We start from the raw sequence: 14,610 nt of genomic DNA, 5'->3' as shown, positions 1-14,610 counted from the left end.
AAAACCCCTTTAGACTGCAGTTTGCAAACCTATGAATGAAGAAATTCAAAGAACTCGCTGTCTAGCAACTCGACAGATTAATCAAAAGCAAGTGGAGATGTCTAATGTGACCTTCACCTCCCCAGTGTAGGTAAATAGTTGTTTTAGGTTTAGCACGTTGCATGGTGACCTGCGGTTGACCATTCTTCTTGAATGTGTCTGACCCGGCTTTGACTTGAAGGTATGTGTTGTTCTCATTGTAAACATTTTACTGGAGTCAAATGCAAAGTATCCTCAGAATACAAACATGTCTGAAGATATGAGAAACCTTTGTATGCAGACAGCATCATTCCAGTTACTGGTTGCCAAGAACCCAGAATACCAGCTACATGCTTGAATGGTGGTAAATTCTCTGTGCATGTACAATTAGAGGGCATTCATTAGCAAAGAAAAGAGAAAAGAGATTGTCTGGATTTGGTAACGGTTCACGAGAAGTCCACAGTGAATGAAGCTGTTGTCAGGAGGCTAATAATGCATTGGATGTAACTCACATTTAATTATAAATCTATTATAAAATAAATAAAATGTGGGTCAAGAAATTTGTTCACACTGCTTCAGATATTAAAAAAAAATGCTGTGCAGTTGAAAATTGTTTAACCTATAACACAGTTTTGCACATACGGTAAGATTGGAAAGGGTACAGAGAAGATTTACAGGATCTTGCCTGGGCTAGAGGGTTTGAGCTATATGGCGAGGTTGATCCAGCTGGGACTCTGTTCCTTGGAGTGCAGGAGGATGCGGGGTGATCTTATTGAGGTGTATAAAATCATGTGAGGAATAGATTGGGTAGATGGGTAGTCTATGAGAATCGAGGACCATAGGACATAGGTTTAAGGTGAAGGGGAAGAGATTTAATAGGAATCTGAGCAGTAACATTTTCACCCAAAGGGAGGTGGGTGTATGGAACGAGCTGCCAGAGGAGGTAGTTAAGGCTGAGACTATCCCAACGTTTAAGAAACAGTTAGACAGGTACATGGATAGGACAGGTTTGGAGGGATATGGACCAAATGCAGGCAGGTGGGACCAGTGTAGATGGGACATGTTGGCCAGTGTGGGCAAGTTGGGCCGAAGGGCCTGTTTCCACACCCTATGACTCTATGACTATGACTTGGATAATCCACTATGTGACAATTCTGAAATCTATGGTTGGGCATCGGATTCATCAAGTGATGTTTCTCTTTCACTGGGGGCCGGTTCCTGCTCTCACTGTGCACTCAATTAAGGACCTGTCCCACTTTCCCAAGTTACTCACGAATTCTCCCGAGTTTTCCCCTTGATTCAAACTCAGAGAATGTCCGTAGTGAGTCCGTGGGAGACCATGGGAGTCCGTACATATATCGTAGCGGCTCGTTATGCCAGCCGTAGGTACTCGGGGCATCAGGTAAGTCGGGATGTTTTTCCAGCATAACAAAAAAGTCCACGAGTAAAAAGGTAGTCGGGAGGAGAAAAATTGCAACTTTCGTGGATCACAAAAATCTTGATGATTTTTTTTTAAGGTCCTTTCAATTCGGTAGAGCACTCGGGAAAGTGGGACAGGCCCTTTAATGTTCCTTCTCAGTTTTCCTTGACAAGGGAAGTATTCTATTGTCTTGACAAAACAAATAGTATTTCCCTATCCTTAATGTGGTCTTGACTTTCTATTTACAGGGCCTCAGGAGGCCAAAGCTTATAAAATAAAGCAAAAATATGAATGAACATTACAGGAGTTAAACATTTTATTATTTTCTGTTTGTAATAAACCCATTTGAACAAGGGCTTATCATTAGAATGGTCAGTTACTTTTCCACAGTAAACAGAATCGATTGTAAATTCTCTATTAAATGTTTTCCTACCTCACACTGTTGCTGACATTGATTTTTGTTGGTATCCCACAACACCTTGCAAGGTTGTAGACACTGTAATAAAGGAAAACAAAATGAGCAGTTAGTTTACTAATTTTACCACAGTGAACCCCCTAAAGTTGTTTAGTATCTTTTTCTTCAGTTTCTCAACTAATTCTCCTTATTATCTCACTGCAAAATGAACATATGACACGGAATATCCCAAATAGCACGACAGCCTTTTAAGTCATCACCAAGCTGGTTACAAATTGACAATACAGTGCACATGCTGCTTATCTCACCGCATAATGCAACACATACATTGGACCAGTTCGAACAATATTCCTTTTAGTCACAATCGGAAAAAAACGGATCAAATTCTGCACTTAACATAGTGCAAATCCCACGAGAGTTGATCCTGAACAAATCAAGAAGCTAACATTTGGAACGAAGGGACATGAATGGAAGTATCTTGCCACTTTTGATGAAACAATTCACCCTTTTCATTCTCCAGTCCTAAAACATTTCTATCAACCTCATTGTTCACGTGTTCAAAGTGACATAAAGCAAATGTTTTCTGATTTGAACTTTAATATTTACAATATGTTCTGAGGAACTGAATGATCGAACCTGTTTGGTGCAAAAGAACCATTTGGACTAATTTTTCAAGGTTTTATAAGATGGACATCTGCTTTGCATTATCAAAGCAGCCCATCTGCCACATATTTAGACTTTGGAAGAAGCAGACCATCAAAGGTCCTAAATCAAACTACTTATCAAAATAAAATGAAATCTAATGTGTGTAATATGTGTAATCTTGTTTCGTCAAGCAGTCCTAAAGAACTTTTTTTTAAATCTATAAAAAATAATGTCTTTGGGACCTCTGGATTACAGATGAGAATACAATCTAACAACATCATATTTAAAATGTAATAAAAGTTTAAATGGATATCTTGCACTAACTTATTAACAGTGTCAGGACATTGCATTGGTGGGAGTTGCTGCAAGTTTACCAAATATTTTCCACTTATTGTGCATTTGATATAATTCTTGTGCATGAAATATAATATTTATTCAATGAGCAGAAGACAATAACATTCCTTTTTAACGTCTCACTGGCAGTTTTAGACCAAGAACAACGCAGACATAACATTTGTTCAATCATCTAGCATCCCGATTAATACATATTCACTTTTTGCTTCATGTGGGTTCTATGGAGTTGAGGCCAGTGACACCAGAAAGGTGAAGAATATAAGCGTGTTGTCCCAAGCATTCTGGACTTTGCAAGTACTCGCACAAAACACATTTGGGGAAATTACGCACTGTCAAATCTTTGAAACAAAGGAAAAGAAAATCAGTTGCTTCATGATGGAGTCTTCCGATCTGGCCCTGGAAATTTTCAAGCAACAGCCAGTGCGTAAACTTTGTTCAACAACAACAATTAACCCTCAATTGACCTCCAGATGTCATATATAAGCATCAGTAATATTATTTTACTTTAAGGAACAGGTCATGTCAATTGTAGCTCCATGGTGTAATAAAATTGTGAGCATTACATAATATAACACCTTTCATTAAAAAACATTTATTACTGAGATTTCCAGGAGTAGCATTACAAAACGTGTGCGTGATATTCAACAGTCTTGAATTTAATACATTTCCCCTATCCATCAAATACGGGTTGAAGCAGGGGATATACATGCCAATACCAATTTACAGAAACTTCACCCAACAACCACTAATTTAACTCTAATCTGAAGATTGTGTGCACCATGAAGCTGAGCTCTGGAGGTATTGGGCATCTCCACACAGCTCACAAACAGAAGTGTTTCCGTGATGCAGTTTGAACTATTTCCATGCCGATTTTAAAGCACAACACAGAAGCTGATTAATCACAAGTGACAAATCGTTATCTGTTCACTGGCCTTATTTTTCGGTGGAACTTTGCATTCAGCAACTTCATTCTCAGTTGATTTTCCAATGGAGAATGTTCATACTTCAATATCTGCAAGGTCATGAAAAATGCATTCATTCAAATTGTTTTTCCACTGATTTGTATAAAGAACAGAGGCTCAATATCCATGAGCTAGATAGTAGCTAATCACCTAGATACCACAAATCTGCCTTTGGTAATTTACAACTGTTACTTAAGTTTTCAAGATTGATGGCCCAGGTAGTCATAGGATTTGGGAAAAGATCTTTGAAGTTCCAACGTTTCAGCCATATTAAAAATAAAGAGTTGGAATAAACATAGAGAAAAGATGGGATTAAAAATTTGACTATCAAATTATTTGCTAAAATGTTATAACAATCTTATACAGTATCAAGGAATGGTGGCTGCCAGAGGGCAAAAATAAGCTTGCCTCAGTTTTAGCCATCATAAGGTGAATCTATCTTAGGAACTATAAGAAAATGTCCTAAATTTGAAGACCAGTTACTGTAAGGACACAAAAAAATGAAGTAATACTTCTCATTTGGAACTACTTTTACAAAATGTCCTTTAGGGGTTGTAGATGGATTATAAGGTACATTGTTTTCTGTAACTCTATCAAGCCCATGTTTCTTCTAAAGGGGCTGTCCCACTTGGGCGACCTAATTGGCGAAAAGTCGTAGGTTAATTGGCTTGGTATAATTGTAAATTGTCCCTGGTGTGTGTGGGACAGTGGTAGTGTGCAGGGGTTGCTGGTCGGCGCGTACTTGGTGGGCCGAAGGGCCTGATTCCACGTTGTATCTCTAAATTAAACTAAACAAGCTCTGTAGGTAAGAACTGCAGATGCTGGGTTTTTTTTAAACTCGAAGGTAGACATAAAATGCTGGAGTAACTCAGCGGGACAGGCACCATTTCTGGAGAGAAGGAATGGGTGACTTTTCGGGTTGAGACACTTCTTCAGCTCCTACCCAACAACATCGACCTCTTGAATACTACTAACACTAACTAAACTATGAACTATGAACCGTCTTGGTTGCACTAAGGACTTTGGGGCTTTTTAAACTTTAGAGATACAGTGCAGAAACAGGTTCTTTGGCCCACCGAGTCCATGCTGACCAGCGATCACCCCGTGCATTAGCACTATCCTATACACTGGGGACAATTTTACAACTTACCAAAGACAATTAACCTACAAGTCATTGGAGTGTGGGAGGAAACCGGAGCACCCGGTGAAAATCCACACGGTCCCAGGGACGACGTACAAACTCCACACAGACAGCACCCGTAATCAGGATCGAACTCGGGTCTGTGAGGCTGCAACTCTACCGCTACTGTTTTTTTGTTATCTATGAATAGATCTATCTATGAATAGATCATGGTTATATGAATGGATATTGTGTTATCTATGAATACTGTGCTTGCTGTGGCAAGTAATGATTTAATTGCAGTGTTGTTTGGTGCATATACAATTAAACACTCTTCTTGCCTCTCGCAGCAGGTAACAGAGAGTCTAAACCCAAGGCGTGGGCCCGCGATGGCGTGGGGGGACGGGGAGGCGAGGGCATGGGCCCGGTGGCGGGGGAGGCGAGGGCCCAGCCGGAGCGACGTCTGGTATCAGGTCACGGCCGCTGCCAGGACTGGGTTCAGATTCAGTCGTACCCGCTCCTGATGGTCGACGGGAGAACGGTCTCCCGCTCCTGATGGTCGACGGGAGAACGGTCTCCTGGCCACCAGGATGACCAGCAGCAATGGAGGCGGTGAACCAGGCGGACAGACACCGCAGACCCCCTCCGGGCCCGGAGAAACGGGCACTCTTTTTTCCAAATCACCCGTGGGCCGGATTGGACCCCTCACAGGTAGTTTGCCACCCAGGATAAAAAACAGACTCCCCCTCCCACAACACAATATTACACTACTTACCCAGAGTAGACACGAGGCGTCGAGGTGATCTCTGATTGTGTGGAGTGTAAATGGTGATCTGATCCCGCCCGGTCCACTGCGCACGCGCGGAGACACAGCATCATTTAGCATCACTGGATTCCCCACAACTGCGCACGCGCGGATGGTCACAATTTCCCCCCCCACCCCCACCCCCCAAATCATCCAGCGGGCCGGAACCAGAATTTCTGGTAATTTTCGTCAAAGTGGAAACGCTGATTGTGCTTTTTTTTACCTCAGGATTTTTTCTTACTCTGGAAAATAAAGGGGGGGTGCGACCGCACCCAACTCACCCCCCCCTTCGGACGGCCATGTACAACTGATCAGAAATTAGATTTCACTATTTTGATGTGTTGTACTGTTATTTTGTTTGTTATTAACATCTTTGAAGATACCTGCAGAAGATTGTGAAATTATTCAAAACAGACATTTGAATAATCTAAAGTGATTTACACCAAGAATATGGAACATTTGCATTTTCCAATGGGAGCTATAGAGGTTCATTGTGATTATCACGTATTTGTCAAGCTTTGTGCAGAGAAGATCACTAGACCTTAAACGACCCATTTCTATGCCAGTCACAGGCTGGCTGCATAACGGGTTGCCGTGGAAGTGTGTGAAAATGTGATGCAGGGTGGATGGAATTAACACTGTGTATTGCTGTTGCTGATGGTCCTAGGTTACAAGGTGCAGAGCAGAATGATTAATGAAGTTGTAATTCGAGCAAGATATAATTAAATGCATAAATTTAAAAAAACTGTGAACTTTGATGGTGCAAAATGATTGAAGTAATTTGTTCATTGCAATATATGTCTTTGACATGTTGTGATCAAAATATTAAAGTTTGAGTGAAGCCCCCTTAAATCCGATCACACTGAACAAGGATTCCAACATCTTTGCCATTTCTGCCATTCATGGTCTCTGGTTCCTTGGACACATTCTACCTCATGTTCTCAAATCACTTTAGCCAGTCCTCTGGAACTATTCTACTTTCTCCTGAATTTTTGTGCAGGGGTAACAAAGCATATAATATCTCTTTTAATAGATGTACAAATAAGCGACTTGGACTGGAGCCTTACCTTAAGTTTGACTGATTTATCAAGCATCTCTGTTTCTAACTAAGGCGTATTTTTACATAATTCTTACTCCCTTCAATGTTCATCTCATAAATAATAGGAGCAGAATTAGTCCATTTAGCCCTTCAATTTTACTCCACCATTCAATCATGACTGATGTATCTTTCCCTCAACCCCATTGTATTGCCTTCTCCCCATAACCCGACACCCTTACTAATCAAGAATCTCTGCCTTCAAAAATATCCATTGCATTGGCCTTCACAGCATCTGTGGTAATGAATCCCATAGATTCATCAACTTGTGACTGAAGAAATTCCTCATCTCCTTTCTAAAGGTACGTCCTTTTATTCTGAGGCTATGACTTCTGGTCCTAGACTCTCTGACTAGTGGAAATTTCCTCTCCACATCCACTCTATCCAGGCCTTCACTATTTGGTAAGTTTCAATGAGTTCAAAGTTTCAATCATCCTTCTAAACTCCATCGAGTAGAGGCCCAGTGCTACCAGACACTCATCATATGTTAACCCACTCATTCCTGGGATCATTCACGTAAACCTCGTCTGGACCCTCTCCAATGCCAATCCATCCATCCTCAAATATGGGGCCCAAAATTGCTCACAATACTCGAAATGCGGTCTGACCAGCGCCTTCTAGAGCATCAGCATTACACCCTGTTTTTGTATTCAATTCCTCTTGAAATAAATGCTAGCATTGAGTTTACTTTCCTTACTACCGATTTAACTTGCAAATTCACTTTTTCGGAATCCTACATCAGCACTCCAAAACCCTTTGCTCCTCCGATTTATGAATTCTCACCCCATTTAGAAAAAAGTCTTTATTCCCACTACCAACATGCATGACTCCACACTTTGATACATGGTATTCCATTCTAATGGGACAAGTGCAGGCGATTGGTCAGCTATGGAACCCTGTCGGCATGGGTGAGTTGGCCCACAGGGCTATTGCTGTGCTGAATGACTCCATAATCCAGTTTTGCTTCTGACTTTTAAAGTTTCAAAAAATGATTTTGATCTATTCCAAATATCTTTGAATGTGTTTGATTACTACTGACATTTACAAACAGCTGAAAAGCTCTTCTGACAGCAAATGCAATCAGGGTGATCCAGAGGTGGGGCTTTGGACTTGTCACAATTCATGAACCGCTCTGATTTGCAGTTCGAATAGATCTGCTGATTTGTAAAAGGTCAGTGTGGCTATAGAGTGCCCAGGTTGGTGAATGCGAACTGCAGAACAGAACTTGCTCAACCAAGCCTCATACCCTGGCAAATGAATAAAATAGGCACAACATGCTGGAGTAGTTCAGCAGCACCGGCAGCATCTCTGGACAGAAGGAATAGGTGACGTTTCGGGTCAAGACCCTTCTTCAGACTTTCGGGTCGAGATCCTTTTTCTGAAGTCTGAAGAACTCCACCTATTCCTTCTCTTCAGAGATGCTGCCTGTACTGCTGAGTTACTCCAGCATTTTGTGTCTATTTTCGTTGTAAACTAGCATCTGCAGTTCCTTCCAAGACAAATGAATAAGATACGTGGAGGAGATGGGAAAGGAAGGAATGAAATTAGGGGCTAAGCAGCTGGAGGGAAACAAAATGTTAGTGATGACCTGAATAAAATGATTTTCTGCTTCAAAATATAATTGAAGCATTAAAACCAGCTAACACCAGTGTGTTGAATATCAACTATTGAAAGAGAGAGCCAGAGATCCTAATTCATAAATATGATACCTCTTTTGTCTGTGAAATCATTTCGCCTTTCCCAGCCCCTTATGTATTGCAAATGTTTTATTATTTAAAATCTACAATTCCTTTTGGCCATACAAGTGGTTAAAGAATTTTCAAGACCTTTGGGACTTACACAGTTACAATTTGCTACCATGCCCATCCTCTGAAGATTGTTAGTTTCAACATTTCATGACAGAAAGAACAAGGACTACAAACAAACATTTGGCTGGTAAATTACTGGGAGAAATTATATATATTATATACACACAACAAAGAGAGCAAATACACTGACATTATTATGCCCCAGTGGGGAAGAACCAAAGTAGAAAAGCAGGCCTGTCCCTTTAGAAGTTTCTGACTTTGAATAGCATGAGATCACATGGGCAGCTGATTATAGGAGAAGTGTCCAGCAAGCAGATGCTCAGACCGCAAAGGATAGATGGGGGGTGGTGGGACAGACACTCGCGTTAAGTCACTTTCCAATAGATTGGCATGATTTGCAGTGATACAGGGTCCTAGTGAGACCACACCTGGAGTATTGTGCACAGTTTTGGTCCCCTAATTTGAGGAAGGACATTCTTGCTATTGAGGGAGTGCAGCATAGGTTTACAAGGTTAATTCCCTGTCATATGCTGAGAGAATGGAGCGGCAGGGCTTGTACACTCTGGAGTTTAGAAGGATGAGAGGGATTCATATTGAAACATATAAGATTGTTAAGGGTTTGGACACGCTAGAGGCAGGAAACATATTCCCGATGTTGGGGGAGTCCAGGACCGGGGGCCACAGTTTAAGAATAAGGGGTAAGCCATTTAGAATGGAGATAAGGAAACACTTTTTCTCACAGAGAGTTGTGAGTCTGTGGAATTCGCTGCCTCAGAGGGCGGTGGAGGCCGGTTCTCTGGAAACTTTCAAGATAGAGCTAGATAGGGCTCTTAAAGATAGCGGAGTCAGGCAATATGGGGAGAAGGCAGGAACGGAGTACTGATTGGGGATGATCAGCCATGATCACATTGAATGGCGGTGCTGGCTCGATGGGCCGAATGGCCTACTCCTGCACCTATTGTCTATTTACTCTCTCCACAGAGAGGAAGTTAATGGGATGATCAGTAACTGCTCTATCATATCACAATGACTGTAGGTTAGTAGTTTGGGGAATCAAGGTTGTGATGGAGCTTCTTGTGCAAGGAACCAGAGGGAGGAGGGGGTTGCTAAATGACAGTGGGGTCCAAACAAAATCAGGTCCTCCTGATTCCACCTTAGGATAATATGGTTGAAACTAATTAGCAATCCCTTAGCCTTGTTTCCTTTCTCTGCAGGGTTTTCGGAGTGAGAGGATCAAAAAGGTGTTAAGCTGTAAAGGGCCAGAAGATATTCACAGCCTTGGGTAAATGGCATTTTCTTTTGTTCTGAACCGATATAGTGGTGAGTCCCATTGCACCAAATTAATAGCAGGCTAAATATAAGTCTCAAATTGAAAAGGTAAATAGGATGAATAGCAGGAGAATAAAACCAATTGGATAGGAACAATGTAAAAATAAAATTAAATTGATTTACAGGTATGAAGGAGCTGACTCTGAACATGACCGTCATCACAGCTCATTTTTCTGCTCAACTGTTAAATGATACACTTTTGACAGTAATTAAGATTAATTCCTTGCTTTTCTTATGATCATAGATAACCTGCAAGCTCATCCATTACCCAACCATAGTCAACAATGAGCTAGTCTGGGAGCACCACTGCTTCATGTTTACTCACCATTTTATGTGTATGTGACAAAACATTCTTCACTGTGCCTACAAGGCATGTTACACACCTGTCTAAGTGAGAATTGGGATTGAATTTAGTCAAGACTGATGTAGTGAAGCTCTCTTCTATGGGATGTAGCTGTCATTTATTCAATGAACTGTATCCTAATAATATATTAATAGGCCATTATTCTTTGAACTAATGCACTGCATGCCAAACTCTTGGAGATGGCTCTGAGAGATAAACTGTGACATAGAGGTTAGCTTTTGTCCTTTCCGTTGGAGTGATTCCATGAAGCTGAATAGAGGGGACTGTGAATAGTTAAAGGATAGATCCTTTGCAGACTGTTCTTCGTTGGACTGACACATGCATCCTGACTGAGACTGATAATTCAGCATAGACAATATCGAAATGTGGCCAATGTCTGCAAAATCAACGAATCGCAAATTAGTTCTACTGCCGTAAACATCTATCCACATCATCATGAAACTTCTGCAAATGCATTGTGTACCACACATGGATTGTTCAGCCATATCTCTGTATCTTCGTCATCTTGATGACAAAGGTGGCAGCAACATGGGAAAATCTGCCTCCAAATTCTCCCTCGGTTAGACATCCTCTTGCCTTGGAGCTGTATGCATTTCTGGGCCTAAATCCTGGAACTACTAATTGGACCACCTGCATGAACCTAAGATCTGTTCTATATTTCCTCTTTTCAAGATTTAGGGTGGCAAGGTGGCGGAGTGTTAGGGCTACTGCCTCACAGCGCCAGAGACTTGAGTTCAATCCTGACCATGGGTGCTTGTCTGTATGGAGTTTGTACGTTCTCCCCTGACCTGCGTGGGTCTTCTCTGAGATCTTCACTTTCCTCCCACACTCCAAAGATGTACATGTTTGTAGGTTAATTGGCTTGGTATAAATGTAAGTTGTCTCTAGTGACTGTAGGACAGTGTTAGTGTGTGGGGAACGTGGTCAGCGCGGACACGGTGAGCGACAGGGCCTGTTTCCGTGTTGAAACCCGAGACTAAACTAATCTGGTGCTTGAAACAAACACAGTTCTCCAGATGAGGTCTTCAAAATCTAGAGTCAGGTGTGTTAATTGTTATATACACTGAAACAGGTACAATTACATTTTTACTTGCTGCAGCTTTACAGTCAGTTTAAAGGAAACAAAACAAATAAATATACATTAAATGATCTGTTCTTCTCGATAAACCAGACCATTATAGTGCAAGCAAAATACACGTGCAACCTGGGTGGTGCAAAGTTCATAGTAGTTCAGTGCTAAGGTAGGATTGCGGTTCGGGTTGTGTACAATGGTTCACAAACCTAATAATTGTTAAGGGAGTAGCTGCTTTTCACTCTGGAGGTGACGGTACTCAGGGTCCTGAAACTCCTTCCTGATGGTAGATACTAGATGAGAGCATGGCCACGGTAGTATGGGTTGATCCCTTTGATGTTGGGGAGGCCAACATTGGTGATGCACCAGGTAATGTTCACCACTTTCTACTGCTTTGTTCTTGTGTATTTGAAATACCAAATACTACCTGTCAGTATCCCCCCCAGTACACCTGTCGAAGTTCAATAAAATATTCTGTGATACGTTGAATCTCCTAAACATTTGAGGAAGTAGAAGCATTGGTGAGCCGCCTTTGCAATTGTATTAATGTGCTGGGCTCAGAACAGATCATCAGAGAAGTGTACATCCAGGAACTTGGAGCTGTCGCCTCTCCACCTCTGTCCTGTCAGTGAGGGCGGGTGCATGGTCTTTTGGGTTTCCCTTCCTGAAGTCAATAATCAGCTCCTTGATCTTGCTAACACTGAGAGCAAGATTGTTGTTCTGGCACCACTCAAGCAGATTATTGTTCTCCCGCCTGTATTCTGACTCATGGTTACCCATCATTTGTTCAATGACTGTAGTATTGTTGGTGAATTTAAAGTTGTCGTTGGAGCTGTGCCTACCTATACCATCATGGGAATATAGTGTGTAGAGCAGGGTACGGATTTTGCAACCTTGAGGTGCTCCTGTGCTGATGGTCAGTTAGGAGGAAGTGTCGTTGCCAATTCATATTGTGATCTGCTGAGGAGGAAGTTGAGGATCCAGTTGCATAGGGATGAGCAGAGACCAAGTTCCCAGAGTATGATAATGAGTTTAGAAGGGATGCTGCATCGTAGTTCATGAACAGCAGCCTACAACTTGTTTAGTCTAGTTTAGAGATACAGTGCGGAAACGGGCCTTTTGGTCCATCATGTCCGCGCTGACCAGCAACTAACACTACGGAAAATTTACAATTATACCAAGCCAATTAGCCTACAAACCTGTACGTCTTTGAAGTTTGGGAGGATACTGGAGATCCCAGAGAAAACCCACGCAGGTCACGGGGAGGACGTGCAAACTCCGTACAGACAGCACCCATAGTCAGGGTCGAACCCGGGTCTCTGGTCCTGTAGGGCAGCAACTTTACCGCTGCCCCACCGTGCCGCCCACTGCGTGTTCTTGTTGTCCAAGTGTTGAGTTGAGAGTCGGCAAGATCGTTCATATCTGTTGTCGATTTGTTGTGGCTGTAGGCGAATTGAAGTGGGAACAGATGATTGCTAAGGCAGCAGTAGATTTGTGTCTTTACCAACCTCTTGGAGCACTTCGCCACCCTGGATACGAGTGCTGTCAGTTGGTACTTACTGAGGCATGTCGCCTTGGGCACTGGTATTATGGATGTTCTTTTAAAGCAGGTGGGGACTTCAGATCAGAGTACTGAGCGTTTGAAGATGACTGTGTAAACGCCGTATCCTTCTCACCTGGATCTCTTCCTTCCCACATAAATCTTCCATAGTTGCCACCTTACTTAATTTAACCATGGCCCTTAGTAACTATCTTCTCCCAACTTACCAGAACTGCCAACTGGGTGTCATCTGCAAATATGAATGCTCAATTTTACACATTCAGCCTTTATAATGAACACCCAAGAGTCCACTGCAGATCCAAGGGGAACACTACAATGGGAGTGAAGGATAGCATAAAGGATGAATGATTATGGAGGTAGGATCTGAGATGTAAACAATTACTGTAAGATTGCAATTTCTGCATAACCTCAACTATAAAAGTTGCCCTGGTCATTGATATTTGCTCCAAATCAATGACCTAAAATGAAAGATGACATAGGACAATAAGAAACAAAAAGATAACAGTGAAGGAAGCAATAAGAAAGAATGAGAGAGACAGAGGTAGAGATAGAGATGACTGCACAACAACAGACAAGTGAATGACCATGTGCACAGTGTCATCAGTGATTTACTTCTGCTTTCGAAAATGCTTCTGCACCATGAAGGTTAAAGGGCAAGTTACAAAAACCAAAGAAATAAGCATTTAATTTAGCTTAACAGCCTTTCCAAATCAAACAGCTAGAATATCAATCATTCTCCCCATGGTGTCATCTGGTTTGAGTGTATGAATGATTCCTTCAAGGAGCAACAGTCCTGGTGAACATGGCCTTGTGACCCAACGACCCCGTCCCAGATAAGCCACAAAGAACATGATGATTTCTAGAAAGGAAAAGGTGTTCTTTGAAATATTGTAAAATTAATAGCAAAATGGTCATAGAGTTCTTCATCACCCACACAATTCAAGTAACCATTTAATAATATCCGGAGTGAGCAAAAAACTAGACAATACAGAACCACACAAGAAGTTTAAAAAAGGAAAAATGTATCCATGATCATTAGACCTGGGTGCAGAACAGTAACTTTAAAGGAATTGAATTTCAGAAATGGTGTATGAGCTTGAGCACATTATTGCAGTGGTGGTTGGGTGAATTGTTACCCCAAATCCAATCCTCATGCCTCAGTAATGGCAGTATACTCATGCCTCCGTATTCCCATATTAATGAATAAAAACGGGTGTATGAATGTTATCCCTTCCATTAAAATCCATTTCCATTCAAACAAAAGTTCATCGTTTCTTTAAATCTAAAATTGTGAATCGTATTAGGCAAAGAGTTTTAAAAATAATGCAGTATGCTCATTCTAGATTCACTCCGCAGTGTTGGGAATAGCATATCTGTTTGAAATCAAACTATACCCAAGAGTTCAATGTAATTTAAAGAGCACAAAGTGTTTAATGATGAATCTGTACATACAATTTTCCAGATGCTGGAATAATATGATGCTGCAATATATTTTATTACACCAGGTTTTGATATTTCTATGGAGATGTTTTATAAATGTAGCAATGTTATCAATGTTATCTATTTAGTCCATTGGATCAATGCTGGGTCCTGGGTGAGCAATCTCTAGTTCCATCCCACTTTTTCATATTTGCCTAGAAC

General features: G+C 41.5%; 1 protein-coding gene across 1 annotated transcript in view; it reads right to left on the bottom strand.

Moving 5' to 3' along the window:
* The window catches only part of anos1b (anosmin 1b), a 115,194-nt gene that overhangs the window by 53,031 nt on the left and 47,553 nt on the right, over positions 1 to 14,610 (bottom strand). The window contains 1 exon segment of the mRNA XM_055645568.1: positions 1,872 to 1,934. Within this exon segment, the coding sequence (XP_055501543.1) occupies positions 1,872 to 1,934 (63 nt within the window).

The sequence above is a fragment of the Leucoraja erinacea genome, chromosome 14 (genome assembly GCF_028641065.1).
Source record: "Leucoraja erinacea ecotype New England chromosome 14, Leri_hhj_1, whole genome shotgun sequence".
In the NCBI taxonomy this organism is placed as follows: domain Eukaryota; kingdom Metazoa; phylum Chordata; class Chondrichthyes; order Rajiformes; family Rajidae; genus Leucoraja; species Leucoraja erinaceus.
The sequence above is the reverse complement of the archived record's forward strand: the minus strand, read 5'-3'. Positions and strand labels throughout refer to the sequence as shown.